This window comes from Cydia pomonella, chromosome 4, assembly GCF_033807575.1.
Source record: "Cydia pomonella isolate Wapato2018A chromosome 4, ilCydPomo1, whole genome shotgun sequence".
In the NCBI taxonomy this organism is placed as follows: domain Eukaryota; kingdom Metazoa; phylum Arthropoda; class Insecta; order Lepidoptera; family Tortricidae; genus Cydia; species Cydia pomonella.
In genome coordinates this window covers 22,421,238-22,447,896 of record NC_084706.1, presented here as the reverse complement: position 1 = coordinate 22,447,896, position 26,659 = coordinate 22,421,238, and the positions used below count along the sequence as shown (strand labels likewise).

Sequence of the window (26,659 nt, the reverse complement as noted above, 5' to 3'; positions counted from 1 at the left end):
CATTTTATCGATATCGATAAGAAACGCAAGCGTGTAGCGTACTACACTATTTAAATTGCTTATGTTGGTACTATGGTTCTTTGACAGTTCTTTGTCGTACATTTTGGTAATAATTTGCGAAACAAAGGGATTCCACTCGCTAGTATGGAAGTCCCGTCTCTTAAAACGTAGTGATTATATGCTCTTTGGTTGGTTAGAAAACAATTGTGTTACTCGACCAAATTAAGAAGACTACGTTTCCATGCATATTATTTGCAATCAGTTACCTTCTTAACTCAGTCGGATAATATAATGAAAAAGCCCAAGTGTTATAATATACGGAAAAAGCACGCGTGTTTAATATCTAGGATTGAGTCAAAAATCGGTGGAATAAAAACGTCGTTTTGAGCAAGTGTGTTGAAAACAAATGCAAACGTATAGAAGCGGTCTTAGTGCACGCTGCTCAAATCACTTTTGAGCCCGACGCCACGCCACGCTGCACGCCCATCCGAACGCTCAGCTTCGAGCTTCCACTCAGGCCTTATACTTAGGGTGTAGGTAGGCATTTTATCGATATATATGTATACTGTTGCCTAGTATCCATAGTACAAGTGATGCTCAGTTTGCGGTTTAGTACGGTCGCCAAGCCGCTCCGAGGCCAGATTTAATTGACTCAGCTCGGCCTTACCCACAACCGGTATCAATGTGTTCGGACAGTTCTCCTGATCACCGTACATGTGGTAGTAAAGCGGAAAAATGGTGGAGGGGATAGTAATGACGTCACAAAGATGGCGGCCGGACCTATTCTTTTTGGCGGTGTATCTCGAAAACCACTTAACCGATTTTAATCATCGAGGTGTCAAATAATAGCTTATATTATGGAGATTATTTCCTTTTCTACAAACATTTACGTGAAACCTATAGGAAAAAAAATAATCACAAAAAACAGTTTTTTTATAAAAAAAATTTTTTTTATTTTGTAAAAATCTCCGTAAATATTAGCATTTCGCAAATTTTGTTTAATATAAAACATATTGCTTCATTATCAAGGAATATAATGAGCCTTAAAACATACAGATCGAGTAATAAACAATGAAGCTACACTCATTTATTTGCGCATCGGTAACGATAACTGGCTTTCACCGGTCGAAACTGTGGTGACTGTTACGATACGTATTGAATGGAATTTATAGAGTATCGGTTTTAATTACTGAAATTATAATTAAAATTATAAAAACCAGACACAATAATGTTACCTTACTTCGACGTTTAGTCTCTTTTTTCGTCTTAATCATAGGTAGGTACATATTTCTTTTTACTTAAAAATTTTATACAGGGTGAACTTTTAACCACCACTCATACTCTGCGCAGCGACTTTATAGGTCATACTTAACAACTTTTACTATGGGACCAATTCCGAAATCGCGAAAAAAATTTTGACTGTCCCATATAAAGGTGCGACCAACTTTACCAGACCAACACTTTTCCAAACTGAGCTACAGCTGTCCGATGAAGTTAAGTACTTAGGACTAACTCTCGACAATAAACTCAATTGGAACAACCACATCAACAAACGGATAGACAAGGCGGGAGTTGTCTTCTGGCAGTGCAGAAGGATGATTGGTAAGAGGTGGGGACTCAACCCGAAAATTACCCTCTGGCTCTATAAGACGATAATCCGCCCCTTACTCTGTTACGGTGCTCTGGTTTGGTGGCCAAGAACAAACCTAGGCAACGTACGAGACAAACTACAAAGACTTCAAAGGCTCGCATGCGCGGCCACCACTGGCTGCACGAGGTCTACCCCGACTGCAGCCATGGAGGTCATGCTAAACCTTCCACCGCTGCACCTACACATACAGCAAGAGGCCAGTCTCTCAGCGGTAAGGTTGCGAACCCTCAAGATATGGTCTAACATCACAGGAGCTCTTCACACAAAATGCCTGGAAAAGGTGTATGACGAATTCCCATTGCTTAGGTCAGGCACGGACCGGATTCACAAACAAGCTATCTTCGATAAAAGGTACAAAATACAGTTATATGAGGACGACAATCATGAAGGACTCAATCCCCGGGAGCTGAGAATCTTCACTGATGGGTCCAAAACAGACAGCGGATCGGGCTCTGGAACCTTCTCAGAAGACCTGAACATGTCGATCACCACTCCGCTAGGAGCCCATAACTCGGTATTCCAAGCTGAGTGCATGGGCATCATAAACGCGGCGGCTGCCATCACTGCAAGGAAGGTAGTAGGATCCTCCATCCGCATACTCTCCGACAGTAGAGCAGTCTTAATGGCTCTAAATAGCCATATAGTTACATCCAAACTTATACACGAATGCCACGAACGACTAATGGAGGTATGTCATAATAACAAGATCACCCTACAATGGATCAAGGGACACAGTGGATCCCGAGGTAACGATGCTGCGGACGAGCTTGCCAGGCAAGGATCGAATGCGGGGGCGATTGGTCCGGAACCGATTCTTCCAATACCATTTAGCAAGGTACGCTCAATGCTGCTGGCACGTACAGGGAAACTACACACAGAACACTGGCTGAACCAGACTGGATGCAGACAGGCAAAAGAAGCCATGCCTGGCATCAACGGAAAACTCACAAGGGCGCTCCTGCAACTAGGGAAGGTCCGACTGAGTATGGTAACCAGTGTCATAACAGGTCATGGACTATTTAACAAACATCTTTTCACAACAGGTGTCACAGACAGTCCCCTGTGCCGAGGTTGCATGGAGACAGAAGAAACAGCCTCTCACGTGGTGCTGGAATGCAGCGCAGTGACTTCATACAGGGCTAAACATCTCGGATCTCCGAGAGACCTCCCCGAGGTCCTACTCAACATCAAAGGTTTGATAGGATTCCTCGAGGAGCTGGGCTGGCAGGACTAGCCCACCCCCAACATATCACGCAAAATAGGCGCAAGTCGTCGAGTTGCGGAAAAATCGCCCGAATACAATACAATACAATACAAGGTGCGACCAGACCGCAGCTTAAAAAACGGTCACGATACGGAATCGCAGTGACGCGTCGTATGCGTACCGTTTTTGACGCATGCTCCCCACACCGCTGTTTAAAAAACGGTGACGGTACGGAATCGCAGTGACGTGCTTCACGCGAATCTTTTTTGTTCGCAAAACAGTTGCGTCTTTTACGTCACCGGTACGGTGTCTGCCATAAGATCCCCGTGTAATATTTTTTGCGATTTTTACGCAGTTCAATTTACGGTGCGTCAGCTTATTTTAAGCAGCGGTGTGGCGAGCATGCGTCATGGACCCGGGTACGTCCTTAAACTACGTCCAAAAGAGAGGTATGGGCATTGTGAATGTCATCTCGCTTTGTGTGGTAGGGCACAGCCAGTGGGTGTCATTCCAGATCCAAATTTTCTTGCGTGATTCGGCATTGGTCCCATAATAAAAGTTGTTCAGTATGACCTGTAAAGTCACTGCGCAGAGTATGGCTGGTGGTTAAAATTTCATCTTATACCTATATTCGACACAAGTAGTAAGTACTTACAGACCAACTATGATACACATTTTGCCTGATGCCTGATTTTACATAGTGAATAAATTAATACCTGATTTAAAAAATAAAACAAAAATAACAAATAGCATGTTATTTAATTCAGTAATCACTAATCAGTCTTAAACAATGAACATCATACTTTTAGATTAGACAACAAAATGTATATTTATACTGTGTTTCGACTTGAAAGATTTTACTGCTTTAAAACATAAGACAAACCTACCAACCAAATGTATAAAAAAAAAATGTTTTTTGTGATTATTATTTTCCTATAGGTTTCACGTAAATGTTTGTAAAAAGGAAATAATCTCCATAATATAAGCTATTAGTTGACACCTCGATGAATACAATCGGTTAAGTGGTTTTCGAGATACACCGCCAAAAAGAATAGGTCCGGACGCCATCTTTGTGACGTCATTACTATCCCCTCCCACCATTTTTCCGCTTTACTACCGCATGTACGGTGATCAGGAGAAACGCCCGAACACATTGATACCGGTTGTGGGTAAGGCCGAGCTGAGTCAATTAAATCTGGCCTCGGAGCGGCTTGGGGACTACTAATAGTAAAAGTTGTTCAGTATGACCTATAAAGTCGCTGCGCAGAGTATGACTGGTGGTTAAAAGTTCACCCTGTATAAAATTTTTAAGTAAAAAGAAATATGTACCTACCTATGATTAAGACGAAAAAAGAGACTAAACGTCGAAGTAAGGTAACAATATTGTGTCTGGTTTTTATAATTTTAATTATAATTTCAGTAATTAAAACCGATGCTCTATATATTCCATTCAATACGTATCGTAACAGTCACCACAGTTTCGACCGGTAAAAGCCAGTTATCGTTACCCATGCGCAAATAAATGAGTGTAGCTTCATTGTTTATTACTCGATCTGTATGTTTTAAGGCTCATTATATTCCTTGATAATGAAGCAATATGTTTTATATTAAACAAAATTTGCGAAATGCTAATATTTACGGAGATTTTTACAAAATAAAAAAAAATAATTTTATAAAAAAACTGTTTTTTGTGATTATTTTTTTTCCTATAGGTTTCACGTAAATGTTTGTAGAAAAGGAAATAATCTCCATAATATAAGCTATTATTTGACACCTCGATGATTAAAATCGGTTAAGTGGTTTTCGAGATACACCGCCAAAAAGAATAGGTCCGGCCGCCATCTATGTGACGTCATTACTATCCCCTCCACCATTTTTCCGCTTTACTACCGCATGTACGGTGATCAGGAGAACTGTCCGAACACATTGATACCGGTTGTAGGTAAGGCCGAGCCGAGTCAATTAAATCGTGTTTCTAGAGGGCTTTTGAGATTTGGCGACCGTACTAGTTAGGTCAATCTGTATAAGATTGTCCTCAAATATTTATTTATTTATCTATGTCGTAGGGCTTACAGCGCCGTGGAGTGGTCGAGGTACTCGAGGTGCTAATGACGGTTGAACTGAACCAGACTGCGAGGCATTGCGAGGTTACCTACCGCGATATGATACACGAGTAGAGTACAAGAACAAGTAACTGCAGGGGTAAAGATATATGGACATAAAAAAACAGTGTTCTAGTGTACTTAAGAACAATGTTTTCAATATTCCTTCTATGGTTTACTAAAAAAAATTTTGTTTGAATCCTGCGGTCAGTTATTTTATTTCCAAATAAAAGTGCTGGAATAAATAAAAACGTATTAAACATATTACATTTTCTTAAAACATAGTAGTTTATTCGTATTCCGTAAAAAACTTCGTTCAAGGAACAGAACACTTATGGGATCACTTCGGTCTTGCAAATCGGTTAAGGCGCTCTTATAGACAGATTTTAGGTTTTTGAGGGGGTGAAGCAGACGAAGTGGTAAAGCAGGCAGGCGGGCGCCCCGCGCGCCGCGCTCGCAGCAAGCCTACGTCCTTATTCTGACGCCATCCGTATTCTGGTTTGTTAGTTCTGGGATCTTTTCCGGAAATTTATATTGATTATGATTTAAACTTAATGAAATTAAAAATTTGATAATTATATATAATACTAGAGTATACCGCGGCAAATTGAGAACCTAGTAAAATGATACCAAATCGTTTTGTGTCGAAATAATATTACTTACTAATTCAGACAAAAGTTACAACTGTCTGCTTTAAATCATATATAGATACCTATTCAAAACTTAGTTGACCTTAAAATGCAATAGAAGTCAATTTCGGGCAAGTAGTGAAAAAAGGAAGAATACTAGCAAAGCTAAGTAATTTGTGGAAGTGAACGTAAAAAGGTAGCATGTTTTTGCTGGTATTGAGATAACTGAAAATATAAGCATAAGGTATGCACAAGCATATGTAGCTCCAAAAAGTAGATAAATTATGCTATCTTCTCAAAAAAGAACCATGACTCTAACTGTAACGACTATTTCTATATTATTTTTTGAATTGACGACAATGAAGACGATTATAAATTTTAAATGCAAAACTCGAGAAAACTGCTATTATTATTTATTATTTAAAGTTTATAATGGCAAAAATGCACTTATACTACTACTACTACTTCGAAGTTATATAGTAATGAGTATAATTGACTGACTTTAATTAATGTCTAATAAAGAATCAGTCTGTTGTCTGTCTTCTCTGTCTGTAATCAAATATTACAAGTATATTTGACCCACTGAGGTTTCAGATGAAGTTGAAAATCTGCATACATATGTAAGTAGGGTGACAATGAAATATTATGGTACCATCAAGCTGATCTGATGCATGAGAGAGGAGGTGGCCATAGGAACTCTGTGTCAAAATATCGCAACCAAATTGCGTTTGAGGTTGTTAGAATTGTCTCAATGAGTATTATTTTCCTTTGGAAATAAGTAGAGTTAAGACCTGTTCCGTAAAGTTAATTAACATACAAAACTTTCCGATGAACAAAATTATTTTATCGTCAACTGTTATTTATCCCTTCAAGTGGTGGCCCACCACTCACGGGTCGATGCGATAGCCAGAAAGCTGTCGGCCAACAGAGGGTGGTTAGTGAGGTGTTGCCATATTTAGTGGCAAAATTAAAGGCTTTGAAGTATATATTTACGCTATTCTAGCGCCCAAAAGTAGCTAGCAAGTTAGACAAGGAAAACATACATACACACGCTTGTTAACGCTTGGTTGCTAAGGACCGTTCATCCGGGATCGAACGCCTAGGTCGAGTTCTGTCTTGATTTTTAAAGAGGTTATTTTGTAAATACACGGTACCCTCGAGGAAACGGAAAGATTTTAACAGTATATTCCGGATCGTATTTAGAGGCAAAAATGTCATATAAACTTTTTTAATTCGCCTAGTTTCAGAGTTAATACCAATTTAAAAAAATATTTTTCGTTGTTTTAGTGCATAACGCCTTTTTGATGGCTATGTCGCCAGTCGCCACTTTGGGACCTAGTCTAGACTACCTTCTTGACAGATATCAAAGTCACAAGGTACCATTTGAATAGACTAATTTTTACGAAAAAAAATGTACCAATTTATATTAATCCATAAATTTTCCAAGAACATGAACTTAATATGTTTAAAAACATACAAAAAGTAAAAAAAAAAAAAACAATTTTTTTTGCGGAATTGACTTAAACTTGTACATGTCCCATTAGTAATTACCAAGCTACTACTAGGTATAGGAAAAACAGTTTCATATGCATGGCAGGCATGAGTTTAAATAAAGTTTCTATAAATTGTGATATCGACATATGTAATGATAGCATAGCAGTAATAAAAAATAAATTAATTAGACACTTCATGGGTGACAATAATTCTAGCGCAGGACAAGGCTCGGTGCATTATTGAATATGTACATGTACTCACAGGAGTTAACTACTTTTTCTTTTTTTAATTTATTTTTTGTAATAATGAATCATATATATATATATATATATATAGATCTGTTCTTATGCTGTAGGAACTTGTATGTGTAAATTAAGATGGGCAAAAACTTTTTATAATTTATTGTATTTATATAAGTGAGAACCTGTAATTGGCTCTGTAATTCTATTGGAAGTTCTAGATATATATAGCGCTGTTGGTTTTCCATATATGTACTAAAAAAAAAAAATGAAATTCTTCTTATGACCTCAGGAATACGTGGTTAAAAAAATTCCGTTTCCTCACGGGCACTTTTTATGACTTAACCTTTGAATTTTAAGCCCTACGTAGAATATTAATTCACAATTACCTCCAATCATAACTTTGTTTTGTGGTGGTAGTCATTTTTAATAAGGAAACTGGAAAACTGACACTGTTGCTAGGTTTGATTAGTTAGGTGCATGTGGCGAAATGCATAAACATAATAATTTAACAAGAACAAGGACAACTTCAACAGAAGGACATGATGTCACGATCCTCAGCATTGAGGGACCAAGAAGAAGAAGACAATAATTTAATTGTTCTATTCGAATAGCGTATTTAGTGCTTATTCTAACGATATATGCTTCAATATATACTTTTATACATAGATAAGCTTAAATAGTTGAATTTGTAATATTCTCTAAATCCGCGCTGAACACCCGACGGGGCCCCGCCACGTGACTACTTTTTACGTTTTGGCTTCTGCCACTTGAAGGGATATACTATAGGCCTTGACTAGTGATTCATTTCAAAATAAACTATTTTAATATATACATATTACACATAAGCACCCTAATGCAAAAATGAAGAAAATATATTTTGCGAAACTTTCGATCGATTTTTCCACTTATATTTTGTATTGGCAGGAAAAATAGTAAAAGCATATCACAAAGACATAACAAGGTCCAAGGTTTTAAAGAAGAAGGTAAAAATTGGCTGAGACCTGAAATTGACGGCAGAGTGTCATCGAAATTTATACTTGAAAAAAGAAATAAAATGTCACCAGTTTTCATTTCATACAAAACAGAAATAGCATGGTATAAAAGTATTATACCAAACTTTTACAAAGGACTTTATGTTTAACATTATCAAAAATGGAATTTAGTGACATTCTTGAATTTACAGAATAATTAACCAGTGATATAAGAATATTGGCGAGAGGTACAAATATATACGAACTTCTGAACCGAGTACTTGCAAAATTTTGAATGGAATTTGAAGGGTAAATATCACTCCTGCTCACCTTACAAAATAAAATAGTTGATAAATGTTGTAAATAAAGTCTTAAGTGTATACCATATGAAAGTTAATAAACCAGAAATACCAAACAAATTCAACACTTATAACATAAACTATTACAGCCATTTGAGCACTTCCACAAAAACGTGAAATGGTACCTTTCACTAAGCACTATTTAAATCCCACATATTTAAATCCAGTATATCTCCTGCATCCTGTATGTGTTAAAAATGAAGCTGTTCCAATATAATGACTTATATAAATTAAACAAGCGGATTAATTTTATTTGTTTACGTTTAAAAATAGGTATTCAATTTGATTATTACTGTAATAGCCATTTAAAATATTATTTTACCTAAATTGATAATTAAAAGTAGGTACCCCTCACGAAATAAGTACTACTGAATTTTATACTTAGCAGTGTTTTTTAAAATGTACATGTATTTTACCTTCCTCGTATTAAAAATGAAAAGTAGAGTGTTTAACTCGGGTGCAAGGCACCATTTCATCATTTGGTTAATCGTGGCTGTATGCCGGACAGGTGCATGTGTAAAACTTGTCAAAAAAGATAATATGACGGATGGATGTCTGAAATGTCACCGTATTTAAGAATCAATTAGCTTAAAAATTAGTTTTTTCTTCGTAAGAGTGATGAAAACATTGTGTGTATAACATATTTGTGTATTTATAGTGTGATTATCTATTTTATGTAACGTCCGCTAAACTAGCACAGGTCCGACGCTGACAGTGGTCACGGGCGTACTGGCGTACTGACGGTATTGCCGCGCAGGGTAACGTTTAGTAGACAAAATGTTGAATTCATAATTATGAATGAAAAATTTAACGCATCGATAAACTGACAAGCAAAATGTTAGAGTTACTTAAAAGCTATTGAATGAAGTAAATTTCATATTGATATTCATCATAGTACTTCTAAAATATCGAAATAAATACAGTTTTAAGCATATTTTCAAAGCAAAAATCTATCGAGAAAAAGATGAGCCATCGTGTTTCTGACAAGCATACGGCTAGTTCAAAGACTGAAGTTATACATACTAGAAAATAATCGATGAAATCCTTGTACAAGCCTGTAAATATCGATTTAAAAATAGCGCATTTTACTATACACCGCGCCTTAAATGCGTTTTTCTCAGAGACCGTTTGACGTAGATAGCAAAAATTTGGAACAGTTATAGCAACAACAACCACTAACAATGTAAATAAGTAAAAAATGCTTATGTCTTATTTTAGGGATAGATTTAGGGGGTTGATAGGGGTAAGCTAAATTAATTTTTTATTTCAAAGCTTGCAAACGAATGAATTGATGGACTTTAGATGGGTTTGGGATCTTAATATGATATTCGTGGTTATATTGATAACATGTCAAGCAACAATCTGTTCTTAAGACAACAAATATGTCGTCTTGTAAAAATAATTCTTGTTTCACAATGCAACGGAAATTAAGTTTACAATTTGAAGCATATATGGGAGACGATTAAATGATTTGGCTTAGACTATATTACTCCGAATGCTGAACTTTACCGACCGTCGACTAAACAATTTGATTGTCTCATATTAGCTGCTCCCATACCATGGTCCTACTTTGCTCCAAACGATGAGGGAAGCATATACTCGTCTATACAAAAAGAGGAAATGTTATTCCACTTCTAAATATTTTACATTCTCCATGATTGATTAGTATGTTATTGACACAGTAAAAAACTATGTTTATAGGTTATCCTATTTTTTCAAAAATTACAATACATAAAAAAAAGTGGAAACTATTTTCTTTCCAAATGGAAATTTCATATAAAAAGTAGGTACTTACCGTTATTTCGTTAGGATCGCAAAGCTATTCTTCCCTCTTAAGCGATTTTTTTAACTATCAATTATTAAATATATATTCATATGACGATTAATATGAATGTATTAGTATTAAATTAATATCAGATTATTAAGAACATTATTGTCACTAAATTTAGGCCGCCTATACACCTGTAAGTTTTACTTACGTAAGTCACTTACGTAAGCGACTTACGATAAATTTTCAAGTGTTTTTTCACTTGTTGTAAGTAGCTTACTGTATTTTTTTACTACTTTCGTAAATTGGGAAATTACAAGTCTAAACACGTTCGTATTTGTTTACGGAAGCGACTCACAGCTTATCGAACTAAATTGATAAGTTGAGAACTTACAGGTCTCTCAGGTGGTGAAATTGCCCGTCGAAAATGTGTATCGTTTTTTTTAATGATAGGTGCAACTTTGTCCAAAATATATTCGAAACTTGTAGCATTCATTCTTACAAAATTGAAAAATTGGGTTCGGTCTTCCATTCTCAACTCCTTCAGAAGATTTTCAAACGCATCACGTGCCATTCTTTTTTCTAGCCAAGGTTTTACCCAGCATTTTCTTTCAGCATTCTTTTGCTTTCGCCTTTGATTGTATAATATTATTTACAGTACATATGGTGCTACGTTACCGCTCTAGTGCGCAAATTAGCATATTACGTTACTGTGTCAAACATTTAAAGGTCCATATGTACTGTAAAACGTTATACGATACATGTGCGAATAGATGATTCGAAACTCGTGTCGATTTAAAACACTCCCTTCGGTAGTGTTTTAATTTATCGCCACTCGTTTCGAATTTCCTATTTTTCGCACTTGTATCGTAATGTACTAATATGCAGCAGCCGCTTGTGCTTGGCGACTATGAGTGGACATTTTTATTACTGATTTAGTAAGCATATGTAAATGGGCGTGTAATAATTTATGCAAGTTTAAACTCACAAAATTTACGTAAGCATTTTTTACTGTAAGTTTATTTTAAGTGTAAATGCAACCGTAAGTAAGTTACATAAATATTACGAAAGTAGCTTACAGGTGTAAAGGCGGCCTTAAGATGGACATTAGTACCAAAATGCCTGTCATGTTTATATGCACTTTTATATCTACAAAACAATTTACTAAAATTGTCATCTGTCAACTGTCACATTACATTTTATATAATTAGTTTTTATATATTATTATTATTGTATCTCCTTGGATTTCACAAGCCTTTTAATCCCGGTATTTTGATAGGCGTGGGGATATAGATCCAACAAGTAGAGGCTCCTTGGAGAGCTTTAATGTCATGTAGAACGCCTGCTGGAACCCATTCACAGACGCAACAATAGACACCCATGAACCGGTCGCAGCAGGCATTGGGACTATTGGAGAAAAAATGATCAGTATTAAGAAGAAACTTATGTAAATGGATTGAAGTTTGGGTGGACAATGAGACTGTGTTATTGCAAAATAGTCGGACACCTGCCATAACAATGTTTTGACTAGTTATCGAGGCAGGCGGTGACTCACCGCCCACTAGATGGGCCCCTGAAACTGCCGTCGTGAAGACGACCAGGAGCAACACCGGTGTGAGCGGCTCAGGAGTGTCGAGAGGTGTACGCCGCTTTCTACCCAGTGGCTAATAACAGCCACTGTGTCAACTCGCGTCTTATGCAAGTTTTCACTTTCATCCCTGGAGCATTTAGCTCTAACGACTCCTCTCCGGACGGCCAAGGACTATCCGCGCCGTGTTCAAGATCACCGCCTTCTGTATCTGACCCTTTATCCAACCACCTAGCGAGAGTCTCTCAAGGTGTTGGTCGAGACTCTTCGCTATGAGACCGTTCGCTGAAATGACTATCGGGACAATGATCGTCGAATCAACATTCCACATGGCGGTTATCTCATGAGTCAAGTCTAGGTACTTACTGGACTTGTCCTTCTCGGCTTTCACGAGATTCTCAACATAGGGGATGGTGATGTCGACTTCCGACGAGCACGGCCCGGCGTTGCAATCGATCTATTATCACGATGTCAGGCGTATTGGCTACATAGTCCTGTCAGTGATGATAGATCGATCCCAATAGAGCGTGGCACGACCATTTTCGAGAACTGGCGCAGGTGAGTACTTGTAGTACGGTACTTCACGGTCCACACAGTCTTATAGAAGAGCAAGATGTTGGTGAATAATCCTGGCTACGAGATTATATCTGTGCAAGTACTCGCCTTTAGCAAGATGAAAACAACCGGAAATGATATTCATGAGTGACTCTCCGGGACCGCGGCATGCCCGACAAATGTCGACCGTACCGTCCTTCAGGATATATTTCCGGTTATTTACAAAATATTATTATTATGATTCCAGCCCATGTTTGCCTAGATTAACATAAAATTTAGGCAACATGTCTGAACACTGCTGTCAGTTATTTAATTCATGAGATTGCAGGGCTGAAGTAATTAAACAGTATTGATACATTTCCTTATAACAATATAATTTATTCACTCTGTATTTTAGCAAACTTCCAAATATACAGTAAAACATTCAAGTACAAACTTATCATTATCAATTTCCAGTTCAGTGACATATACGCCTTTTTGATTTTTTACCACCATAGCGAAAATCTTAATATCAATCATATCTACTTCCTTTAGTGGATAGAATCCCTTACTCAACGAGCATGATTTCAAAAAAGGAATCCCGAAACTGTTGAAAATTATTCTAGACATAAAAGTGCGACATTTGAAATCTTTTATATTAATAAGCCACTTGTTTTTGTTATTAATTTGTGCGCGTCTCATACGGAACTGTCCCCTTTTGTCGCGATCGTCACAATCTTCTAAAACTTGCAAATTGCCTCTTAATAACCATCTTCCCTTTTGATTATTGTAGTATCGTTCTACAGTAGTGTTAAAAGGACTGTAGTTTGCGTATGGTAGCACTGTTTCGCACCATTTTGTAATATTAATAAGTTCAACCCTTGGCGAACTTGTTTCGTAGCCCGGTAATAATATTAAAATCACGTATAGAAACATTTTGTGCGTTGTTCCGGATATGAATAAAGTAAATGTGAGTTGTAGATTTAATAGCGCCAACTGGCGACTATAATGATAGGTAATTGATCGGTACTAAAATGGAATATAAATGGAATACTAATTTATAGAAAACATTGAAATGATAATGAAATATAATTTGCATTTGAGTAGTTTTTAATAATACCTACGATCGTTCGGTTCGAAAATAGTTCCGGAAATTGGTAGGTGATTTGTAAATTGTAATTTCGTGGGTATATCTACCTACCTCTATAATTATTGGCATGGCAATGTGCACAGGTATGGCAACTTCTACTATAATTGTACAATGCAGTCGTAAAAAGGTGCGAAATCAAAGAAATAAGTGTTCGAAACACAAAAACTAGGCTCAGAAAATGGCTGAAGCTGAAAGTATCCACGCACGTACGCACGATTCGCCGACAACGATTCGCAGTCGGGTTCTTTGGCCGAGTAACGATTGGCGGAATGTCATTACGCATACTAGTCGTTTGCACGAGTAGTCAATACGCAGAACATTGATACGCATATTTACTTTTCGTAGAATAATCATTTAGTAACTCTTACAATTACCCGATAAACTATTGGTCGAAACCATAGAAATAGGATAGTATAGAACGACTGTCAAACTTCGAAAGTGTGACCAAAAATGAAATGCAAGTGTGTGCGTAAATTGTCTATGTGCGAACAAAAATAGTGATGTCATGTTACAACATATTAATAATCTATCGATGTTTAACTGCTTTATCGACTACTTTTTCAAATGTGTTTGAAAAAGTTGAAAATGATAAAGTTGAAGTTGTTTGAAAATGTGTTCGCAAAGAGTTGACTTACCAAAGAAAATTTGAATTTCGCGCCTTTTCCTGCTGACAAGTTGGGTTGGGTATGTATACGCTGTGTCTTGTGTTTCCTTGTGTTGGCGGCAAAGCCATGGAAAGGTGTTTAAAATGTAAGTACTGTGTTGGAAAGTGAAGTTTAAATTTATCGCTAAACATGTGCATCTTCAAAAAAGGTATTATAACCAATGAGCGGAATTCTTCATAGCAAAAATCAAACTGTCAGAGGGATTGACCTAACTGTTTTATCGACTTATCGATGTTACGGAATAATATCGCATTAGGTATCCATAATCAACTTAAAAGATTATTCTGTAACATTTGACCTCTTTGATAAGCAATTTGCATCTCCGTATTAAAGTAAATCATGTCAGCGTCACATATGTCATTTATGTCACTTGAGTTTTCATGAGTAATTTCCGTGCCGTGTTACTAAAATGGTTAATCCTAAAAGAAAACAATAAAAAAATGGATACAGAAAGATTCTTATTTCAGTTTCAAAGAAGATTCTTCCACAATATATTGCTCTAAATGTTACGTTCGTTTACATCATAAAAGTATTTTCTGTTTTATTCTTTACTATTATACCAAAATACAGTGGCGGTCAGCTAATTAGGGACACCTGTGACTCGTTAAGTGACAAATATTTATCGATAAGTCGATAAAACAGTTAGGTCAATCCCTCTGACAGTTTGATTTTTGCTATGAAGAATTCCGCTCATTGATTATAACAATCGTTATTATTTTAAGTCGGTTGTAAAGGTAATATCCTAATGATATCTTGTGAACAACTAAGTCCATACCTACTTATATACCGACAAGTTATCGATACAGTCATATGAACATTTTGTCAAGCCCTAGCGTAAAGTAACAGTTTAGGTTTTTACACAAAATATTCTAAAATATTGACTAATATGATGAAATATTAACACACAATTGAAGAAAAACTTATAATGAATTGTATAAATTGGTTTTTTACACTTTTTATGCTGTTAATTTGATAAAATATCGTTACGAAAATTTCGCTACGAATATCATAATTACCTGTGAAATGAGTATTTTCCTGGGTTTTTTGGCCCTGAAACACTACAACCCGGCACACAACATGACACCATCGTAACTAAATTACTTAATATATATTTTTCTTTTTGATTCTCTTATATTTTTCACGTTAAAAAATACGGCAATATGATCTTGGCCGCCTCGGCCGCCTTTGAACTCAAAATTGGTTACGTTTTCTCATATGTAGTCTGCCTCTTTCGCACTTATGGCTTTTTTTTTTTTTTATACTACGTCGGTGGCAAACAAGCATACGGCCTGCCTGACGGTAAGCAGTCTCCGTAGCCTATGTACACCTGCAACTCCAGAGGAGTTACATGCGCGTTGCCGACCCTAACCCCAACCCCCTCATTGAGCTCTGGCAACCTTACTCACCGGCAGGAACACAACACTATGAGTAGGGTCAAGTGTTATTTGGCTGCGGTTTTCTGTAAGGTGGAGGTACTTCCCCAGTTGGGCTCTGCTCTAGATCTGGAATGACATCTGCTGTGCTGTGCCCTACCACACAAGGCGAGATGACATTCACATTGCCCATACCTCTCTTTTGGACGTAGTTTAAGGACATACCCGGGTCCAAGCTTGCTTGTTCATATACGTCATGGCTTCCCTTTCGCACACTTCATCTGTCTGTCAAGCGAAGCGACTTACATGTCTCTGGTCGAAACACAATAGGTCGAATAATCATTTAGCATTAATATTGATTAACAAAACTTCGCTCTTATTTATGGCTAGACTAGGGCATGACTAACCTACACAACAACGTTTAGTTTGAGTCTGATAAACATGGTTTTGATACATTTAATTATATACTTATTTTAATTAACACAAATGACCATAAAATTTTATGCCTTGAAAGGAGCACTTCTTGTATATATATACTCGTATTTATACATTTCGGGGATCTCGGAGCGGCTCTAACGATTTCGATGAAATTTGCTTAATGGGGGTTTTCGGGGGGCGAAAAATCGATCTAGCTAGGTCGTATCTCTGGGAAAACACGCATTTTTGAGTTTTATACATTTTCCGAGCAAGGCTCGGTCGTCCAGATATTAAAAACCTATATTGCATAGGTACAGTCAGCATCAAAAGTAGCGGATGAAACAACGCGCCAAAAGTATCTGATATTCCGTATAACTTTTCCAAATGTAGATAACTTTCTAAAATTCGCGTTCCAAAATATATATTTTACAGTCTTAGTTGTTCTATATTAAAGACATCACTTTTTGTTAAGCTGTTACAGAATGGTAGATACTTATGAAACGTTATTTGATCCGCTACTTTTGATGCTGACTGTACGATGGCCCACACTGTTAACTGTCCATCGGTGGACCTTATTACAAAATGCATAAGGTCTACCGGTGGGCAGTTAAAGAGTGTTGCTGTTTGTACAATACCTATGCTTATGTTCATATTTAAGTTAAAAATACTATGCTTAACGCATATACTTAAAAAAGGATAATATTTTATTTCTTTCTTTCTGAAGACAGTTTTTTTGTAAAAAGACTTTAATTTCGAAAATAACGATGTATAAAATGTGAAACGTTATTCGACTAAACATTCCTTAAACGAAAAGATTACTCTGCCAAATGAAAATCGTCCAATAATAGTTCTACTAATTTACACAGAAGCGAACTGTACCCCTAGTGTAAGTAAATTCGATTTTGAAACGTGACGTACGCGTTTGCGTTTAGTCTCATTTTGTATTGGATTTAGAAAGAGCGCGCCAAGCGGGACGTTTTGGAAACTCAAAATCCTATACAAAATGAGACTTAACGCAAACGCGTTCGTCACGTTATGATGTCGATAAAATTTACACTAGGGGTACTGAACTTTATGTGAACCAAGAGTCTGCGTAACGTTAGTCGACCAAAAGTTACATCTAAAAATGAATCACTCTGCGAAACGTTGTTCGGCGAATCGTTGTCTGCGAATTGATTGTCGGAGAATCATTAGGTACCCGAAATTAATAACTCTATTTAACTTTGAATCTACGAAAGTCTGACATCGGACTTATTTTCATATTTATAAGCGAATTTTTTAATTAATTGCAAAATGTACTATGTAAGTATGTATGTGTGTATGTATGTATATATAATGTTGTCCTTTTGGTAAAATATATATAAAAATCGCTCCTAACAGAATGCGCAAACTGATTGACTGATTTAAAAATAAAATTTTACCTACTTTACTTTTACTTCATAATTATGTGAGTTTTTGTCGTTTTTGCTAATTTCAAAATAACAGAAAACGCAAAAACATGATCTGTGCTGTTATAATAAAATGGGAAGAGGCGCCGCCGGCCAAGCTGTGTGACCGCGACCGACAGATCCTCAAACACCAGTTCGCGGTAAGTTGCTACAACAGAAATAGTATTTTCCGTGGTTGCTACTACGAGTGTTCCTTTGTATACTTTCAACCAGACACTAGTAATAGAGAGGACTGACAACCCCCATATGATGCGAGAATCGTCATTGAATGTTATTCGTTGTATAATATCGTGGCATATTATTTTTATGCTGTTTGTTATCTTTAACACTTTCGGTGCCGGGCGCCCCGATTCCAGCAGAAAATGAACACACATACGTGTTCTTGGCAGTGATATACTCTACCCCTGCCTACCAAAGATTGGCGGGGAAAAAAACCCACTAAATTACCTACCCTTAATTATAATCGTTTGTCATAATCTCTCATTTTGACTTATGTATTTGTAAGAAAGGGGTAAAACATAAATTAAGTAATTGAGGCTTGTAGAGAGTTTATAAATAAAAGTTTGACGTCACCGCGGCACGCTACACGTTCCACCGAACAGTTCCCTAGACGCTTGAGGTCGTAACTCGTAACCGAGTTTGACTCTCGGGCTCCTTCTGATTCTAAAATAAGCACATTACGCTACATTTCTTGCAGCTTGTTTCAAAGAAAAACAAATGCCAATACCGCACCTCAAACCGGCCATTCCCGCGTTGCAATGCAACAGTCAGGCGCAGCAAGCGCGAGTCGTGTAGCGTGGGTTGCGAGTAGAGAACCACATCGCTGAACTTCACGGACACGCCGTGGCGCGGCACGCGCGCCGACATGGCCAGAGTGTCCCATGCACACACTAGCGCTGCGGCGAACGGGAACAACGTCTTACCTGTCAAACGTGTATAAGTATGAGGATAGTGGACGAGCGATTCTTCATACGAGCGTAGTCCGTAAACTCCCAATTTTTCTTCCTAGATATCTGGATACTGACTGAATTGAAAATAATATTGTAAATTGACCATAGATATGATTCGTTTGCATTTTTTCGATTGATTAATTATTTTTTATTTTATTTTTTCGATTTAACTAAAAAATCGAAAGATATCAAACGCAGGAGCATAGCTATAATTTATATACCTACATCCAATCAAATCGCGTAAAAATATTACCCATAATGTTAATATCCAGCTAACTAGGGAGGAAAGTGGGTACTTCTTTTGTATGGTGAAGCGGTCATCCCCTTTCTGCAGAACCCCAGGGTGTATTTGATCACGCTAACAAATTGACATCTGATATATTTTCCTGTTAATTTCCGGGCCGATAAGTAACTATATGGTACCTAGGTATGTCAATATTTACTAGTTGGACCAGCAATGTACATACTCCAGATGTAACCGTTGTGAAACAGGGGCTGTAGTCCCAGGGGTCTAAATTTGCCTACCAATACAAACAATCTTGAGGCTTTCAATTTAAAATTGACTTTTAATTTCTGACGCGATATCGAGTCTGTGGGACTTCTGTTTCAAAAGCGATGCTACACCGTGCATCAACGCGGAACTGACTATATCACTGTCCATGTCCTTGACAAAATGATACACGTAGCTGAACGTTCTGATCTGATCAGAAATGCGCGAAACCACAGCAATTTTTAAAGATAGTTGACATTGACACTGCCCGGTTCTGGTTACTGGGCTATAACCGCGAAAATCGAAGTTCGTCGATTGCGGACATTTTTCTCCGTCACTCAAATTATGTGTTAGTAAGAGTAAAGAGATTTTTTATTATTTGAATTACGATTTTGCGGTAGGGTCTCAGAATATAAGTTGTTACCTTTACGCCAATCAGTTATCATATCAATCAAAAGACGTCCAAAGCTGGACACTGGAGTCTCAGAAATTTCTTAGATAGTAAGGACTGATTTAGACGGCGTGCGAACTCGTATGCGATTTTAGTTACATTGAAGTTTATTGGTTACATCCAATTCAGACAGATTACATCAATCAAACACCGCAATATACTTAATGAAACTCGTATGCGATTCTCGCAGTCTAAATGAGCCTTAAGAATGTAGGTACCTCCAATACGGTGTCCGCGTAAATAAAGATGTTCATCATCGTGAAGGGATATCATAAATGTGCATGTTGAAGACTCTTTCCTTACTGCACTTAAATACATGGGGTAGGGCCTGTCGAAAGAAATATAATTTTAAGAAAATATCATTTCACTTAATATTAGTATAAAACGAATCTGATGCCGCCATCTTTCGCGGTCGAATCGGATTATTGAACGGACGTTTCTTTAGAATAATAAATAAATAATAAATAAGTATTATAGGGACATTTTACACAAATTAACGAAGTCCCACGGTAAGTCAAGAAGGCTTGTGTTGTGGGTACTCAAAGAACGATATACTATACACATACCTACTTAATTACATAGAAAACATCCATGACTCAGGAATAACATAAATGCCCTTACCGGGATTCGAACCCAGGACCATCGGCTTCATAGGCAGGGTTACTACCCACTAGGTCAGACCGGTTGTCAAAGAATGATGTTACACACTCTTGATTCTCTTGAGACATCAGTAGGTATGTACTTTAATATGGTAGGTAACTTAAAATCACAGTCCGTAAGGACCGGAAGGTAACGAAAGGAAATTCAACTCCGAAATGGTAATTTGTATGAATTTGTAATTAATATTCCATACATAAGAAATATGTAGCGAAGGTCTCCATTTCAGCTAGGGCAAAAATGCTTTCGTATGTCCGGATGTTCTCATCTGCAGGTCGCATTTGTCAACTGATTCCCGAAAATTATGTGAGTAGTTTCGGTGTTAGATGGAATTATTAATTTCGTTGGGTTCAAAATGGTGGAAATTGTCATATGGGACTTAGGTGCAGTATTAGCGCCAACGGCACCTGTCCAATGTGAGTTTTACATCTTTTAAGCTTATCGCGAGGTCTACAGCTCACAGAGCCACTAAGTAGTTGTAACAGTTTTGATATTTTACCATTGTTCCTGATGAGCCCACTCCACCAAGTGTGACAAATGAGGTGTCCCGGTTGAAACAGGAAACTCCACTTTTGGATACAAAACGCGAATGTCAGGATAGTATCCTTCCATGAACAAGCTGAAAGCCATAAAATTTAATTAGACAGCGAAGGCTTAATAAATATAAATCTATATAGTGCTTCGAGTAGGAAGCGTGCGTTGTCAGGATGCACGATTGCCCGCGTCACGTGAGCGGAACGTGCGCTTACGACGGCAGCGCGCTTGACGATGACCACCGCGTCCTAGCCACCTCATGACTACTATTAGTGTGACTCACTGTCCCAGTGCTTCGAGTAGGAAGCGCGCGTTGTCGGGATGCCCGCGTCGTGTGAGCGGCACGTTTGCGCACGACGGCTGCGCGCGCTTGAGGATGGCCTGCAGCAGCCCATGCGGCGCCACCTCCACCAGCACCGCGTCCTTCGGAATCAGCCGTGACGTCTCCTCGAACAACACTGGACTCTGCAATCAACCGAAATGAGATGTAGGTACCTACTTACTATAATACAAGTACTTACATATATGTAGTAATGAGATCATTACTACATATATGTTACCTAATATTAATTCTGTCTGTCTGTTATGTTTTGAAAACTCGTAATATCAGTCTTATTCCGTAAGAAACGGACAGTGGTCAGAAAACATATGTTGAAAAACTATATAATTAGCTACTTATTAAATGTCGATTAGAGTTTAATCGTTCTTTTCATTGTTTGTACCCGTTCGTATTACCTACCATTATTTTTGTATTTGTAGTATTATTTTCAAATATTTACCAGAAGATTGTTAGTATGGTATTCGGCGGAAGAGTACTTGGCAATCTCTTCATCCCATTTTGCTTGTGGTACTGAAGTTGACAGCCATCGCTCACCGCGGAGTTTTGGAGTTTTAATAACTTCTTTCAAGTACTTGAGAAGTCCAGGCCCTGAAATAACATGTTCGCCAATAATCCGTCGTCTATTTTTGGTATTTATCAGTAAAGTTACGCACATATTCCCAGGTATGTGAACGTGACAGCGCTATGAAACAATGTTCCTCTCACATACCGGAGCAACATGTGGATCTGTGTCCAGTGATTGTGATTACCATACCTGCTTCAGCTATGTATCGTGAATGATACGCGATATTGGAGCAGGGAACCTCTTTTGCGAAGATCTCCTTAGCGGTTAATTCTGCGACGAATCGGGACATAACCTCAGCGGGGCCGGAAATAGTGCTGGAGTTAGCCGCATTGTGACAGGCCACCTCGATCTCCGGTGGGCACATCTTAGACACCTGTTTGATATTTGATATGTAGGGAAACAATAAATATCGTAAACGAAAAAAAACATGAATATAATCTAGTAAATATACAGATTGAATATCGCCGATCTTAGCCAATTGACTGTATCAAATATTTTCTGATGTAAATTTCTTCTAATGCGTCAACAGCTGAAAAGCTGCATAGCTGCTACTGTTCGCCAAAAGGATCATCAGGAGGAAAAGGATCAGGATCAGGTGATACTCTGCTCAAACTCGATACCAACATCTGCCATAGATCCAAGTAAGAAGGGGGTCTGCTAAGAGAATACCGCGACCGTACGCCGAAAGGATCATCTTCTCGACCGTTAGGCAGGCATCGGCGTACAGTAGTACTCACTTGTTCATATCCGATACCGACGGCCGCCATAGATCCGCGTATGAAAGGAGTCTGCTTAGAGACAAGACCGCGACCGTACGCCGCGAGGATCACCTCCTCGGCTGTCATGCAGCCGTCAGCGTACGCGCACCCCAGCTCGCCCATGCTGTGTCCTGGAAACGTATAGGTAACATGAAGAGAAGGAGTCAACCTTGTAGGACGTGATAACTTAGGACTTCTACTCACCTCACCGACAACATCATGGGATTTTGACTAATTGACGGCAACGACCTCAATGCAACAAAATTAACGGTGAAGTAATACTCTTAGGTAATGAGTAGAAATATGTCTTGGGAGGAGCCCAAACCAAGTTTTCTGACCAGGTAAAAATGATAAAAGACTCAGCAGCCGTGGTTAAAGTAGGTATGTTGAATTAATGCTACGAGTATCTACTTATTAGCAGGGCACTCCAGGGATACTGATTTCAGATGGATATACTCGTATATTGGTAACGTAATAAGTTAAATTAAATGATTGAATGGCGTGTTTTGTTACCTATGATCTTTTCCGGAACCAAGCCTAATTCAAGCAGAATGTCAGTAAGGCCAATTTGGACCGCAGTAATGCCCACGAATGAATGTATAATATTATCGAAGATGGTTTTGTCGGGCGACGTTATAATATGGACAACGTCTATGCCTTTCGGTTCTAATACTTGTCGACAGCTGTTGAAGAAAAAAAATGTTATTAGATTTCATCGGGCACTCTATTTATTATTATTCGTCATCCTAAGTACCTATATCCTGAAGTAAAAAAAGCAGAGCAGGCGAGTTCTTCACGAAATATTTAATTGCACTAACAAAATTGGTGCTGTTGTCAGTATTTATAAACAACATAGGCAAACATCGTTATGAAGCTTACAATTTCTGATTTATCAATTATAATTCAAAACACGTTTATTTGTGTGACATTAAAAATGAATTAATTGCTACGTTTCCTTCGGGTAAAGTGAACACCCCAGGCAAAGCGAACTAATTTCGTTAACTGACTAATTGTGTTAATAACTGGCAAAGTGGATCGAGAAAGGCGGATATCTAGTTCACTTTGGGATATTTGCTTTGACCGGGGCCAGTTTCACTTTACTCCGCACCCTGAGATAAGCGTATAAAATATATTTTTTAATTTATTATTTAAAATTACAAAAAATATTAAGTAAAAAGTAAGGGTTAATGTTATTTGTAAAGTTTTTTGAATAAAGACGGATTAAGTATAGACATTTTTGTAATTTCTTCCGTGTTAAACTTTACTGTTATGACCAGTCAAATGTAAAGGTGTCCATTATTCCTGGACTTCCCCTACTATATGTATACAGTAGGGTGGACTGCTACTGTCATTGGCCACCACATAGTAATTGGCCATTCTTAAAAATAAGATTTTTATAGACTTTTTTATTTCTATGGCCAGCCAGAATTATGGCCAATTAGTATGTAGTAGCCAATAATTAAAGCAGTCACCCTCACCCTATGTACAGACATCAAATCAAACGGCAGATCATTACGAACGTTTAATGATCAGTCACTTTCACGTGCTTTCATTCACTAATGTTTTTTAACAAGGAATAATCTGGCAAACCAATTTAATCACTGGTAAAAGACGCGCCTTTCAAAGTTATTTTCCACGAACATTTCGTCGCGCCTACATTCAGTTGTTCGGACAGTCAACTTTTAGTTCTAACTGACTGTCCGATATCGTCCGGCGGACTGTTAATCAGTGGGCCCCTTTAGATTTGTTAGCTGATGCAATTTCTTGTTACACTAAATTAATATCTAACCGCTCAATGGCCGCAGCGAAGATCGGAATGCGCATGAGTTGCGTGCCCATGCCCGGCCACTGCGAGCCCATGCCGCTGTACACGAACCACAGTGGTCTCGAGGCACCGTCGAAGTACTCCGCCTTCTCGATCAGGCTCGTGGTTTTCGATTCTTTGTCTGTATCTAAGAAAGATATTCCTTTTAATAAGGGTTTATTTATATTAGCACTTTCGCCAGACATTTTTAAAAGCCTGAACAGACGGGCGTACCTACAGACCAAGGTCGCGGTTCGGTACGCGCGTCAGTTATAGCTTTTAGGAAACATATTTTCCTTTTCAAGGAATTTTATAACGTCGTTACCAATAATCTAACATAAAGCATTACCTCAAAATTTTAAAATGAAATATTTCGTTGTTTTATGCTTTCTTCATTATGACTTTATGACTTAAACTACTAATTCACTAAATAAGGAAAATTCAACGAAATCGATTTAGGTATTGTTTTCTATTTAATTTTTTTGGTAAATAACAGTATTTTAACATTTTGTGAACTCCAGTGCCATAATGTGAAATGTTTTTAAAAAGGCGTAGAGCAGGTCAGATGAGACCAGATCAGATGTTACGAAAAGTTATGGTGCGATTGCTTATGGTTATATCTTTGCAACTATAATATCTACATGCATATTTTTTACAAAGTATCCCATTGTATTTGGACGTGAATGAATTACTCACCCAAAATAGCGAATCCTCTGCCTAGGTGACCATTAACTTTAGAGGAGTGAATGTTATGAATTAAAGCCAACTCCTCGGCATCTATGGGTTGAGATTTTAATTGATTGATCACATTTTGCACTCCCGAATCCGTTCGGCTCGAGAGTAACACCAAGCGAGGTATGCTGCACTGATATTTGGTCAAATCCTAAAATAGAGAAAATAAATTAGGATATGTCGTAGGTACCTAACGTAACTAAAGCAATAAAAAGTTAAAGCATTGTGACGTTTTTTATAAATGCAGAATGTTTTTCAAAACCATACCACGCACGCTAACGACTAGAATAACTAGAAGCGAAATTTTTGATGTTTATATTAACTGATTTGACTGTCGCGTACCACTCCAGCAGGGCGATCGCGGGGTGAGGTGCCAGCGGGGGGCACTGGGGGCAGCCGAAGTGATGACGTGACTTACTAGCCACCGCGGCAATGGCTCGGGTCCGTTACATTTTTGTATAATTTTTAATATTAAAGTCATAGTAATTACATTGGAGTTCATATTTAGCATCCACAAAACTGGATAGCCCCTTAACATTTACTTATCTTATTGGATTAGACATTATTTTCAGCTTGTTCCTTTATTAATCATTTTGACTTGATGTTTAGGTACGTAAAAATATTCTTCACTGAAAAATGCGACTAAATAAAAGTAAAAAGAAATTTTCTTTCAACCATGGATCTAAAATACCATGAACTTAACGTCGCTAAGACAAAACTTCTTTCACAACTTGAGGGCCGAGCGGTCATTGGCTCAAATCAAACCCGATAAATGATTATGTCTGCAAAATCAGCGTGTCATGAAGTCACAGCTCCGTCTTAGCGACGCGGTGTCCAACTTATATTTTTCGTTTTAACCTTGGGTTTGTAATGGCCGTGCAGGAGCACGTGCGAGTTGATGCCGCTGACAGACAGCCCGTTGACAGCAATATAGGACCGCGCGGTGGGCCGGTGGTCGCACAGGATCCTGATGCGGTCTTCACGTAATGCTGCCACGTCTCCGCGCGGTTGCGAGCAGTGAAGGGTGCCCGCCAGATGACCAGTGTGGTACCCTAGGAGCACCTGTTCCAAAAAAAAAAATATTATGGGATCATCCTTCACTAATCGTTTAGTCCCTCTGAGTACCTAGACTTGACTCTCGAGATAACCACCATGTGGGAGGTGCATTTAACGATAATTGTCCCGATAGTCGTTTCAGGAACGGTCTCGACCAACAACTTGAGAAACTCGCTAATTGGCTGGATTGATCCAGGCTAGGGTGATGCAGAAGGTGATAGTCTTGGACACGGCGTGGATTTTCCGTCGGTTCCTCTCCCTGCGGCCCTGAGCACCGGCAGCTTGGGCTTTGCCCCGCTGCTGGCGCACCCAAGGACAATTTTTTTATAATATGTATAAATATGTTGTATATCTTTTTGTATTTTATTTTTATATCCATATTAGCTCTAAATGTACCTAACTTAAGAAGAAAAATATATAAAGGAAATAATTCTCAGACCTTAGTGACAGCCGCTATGCCCGTAGCAGACTCGGTGTAGCCGACGTTGGACATGACGCTGCCGACGTAAAGGGGTTGGTCCCGATTTCCACAAAAAATATCATCGAACACCTCCAACTCTGTTTTATCAGTGTTGGGGTCGGCTAAAATAATGCAATCATTTTGTAAATAAAGATGTTAATTTTACGCCTTCAGTAAATATTTTGCTCAAGAATGCAATAAAAAAAAAAAAGACATTTACACACAAATTATTTATTTATTGTGTTGACGCGCAAATGATATCATTAC

General features: G+C 38.0%; 1 protein-coding gene across 1 annotated transcript in view; it reads right to left on the bottom strand.

Moving 5' to 3' along the window:
* Positions 1–26,659, bottom strand: part of LOC133517499 (fatty acid synthase-like) — a 67,720-nt gene that overhangs the window by 31,319 nt on the left and 9,742 nt on the right. Inside the window, exons 7-18 of the mRNA XM_061850833.1 lie at positions 26,372–26,514; positions 25,735–25,938; positions 24,841–25,027; positions 24,130–24,292; positions 22,854–23,023; positions 22,320–22,471; positions 21,772–21,955; positions 21,457–21,605; positions 20,961–21,142; positions 20,643–20,762; positions 19,705–19,814; positions 18,328–18,518 (exon numbers count right to left, since the gene is read on the bottom strand). Of these exons, the coding sequence (XP_061706817.1) occupies positions 18,328–18,518; positions 19,705–19,814; positions 20,643–20,762; positions 20,961–21,142; positions 21,457–21,605; positions 21,772–21,955; positions 22,320–22,471; positions 22,854–23,023; positions 24,130–24,292; positions 24,841–25,027; positions 25,735–25,938; positions 26,372–26,514 (1,955 nt within the window). The remainder of the gene's footprint in view (positions 1–18,327; positions 18,519–19,704; positions 19,815–20,642; positions 20,763–20,960; positions 21,143–21,456; positions 21,606–21,771; positions 21,956–22,319; positions 22,472–22,853; positions 23,024–24,129; positions 24,293–24,840; positions 25,028–25,734; positions 25,939–26,371; positions 26,515–26,659) is intronic.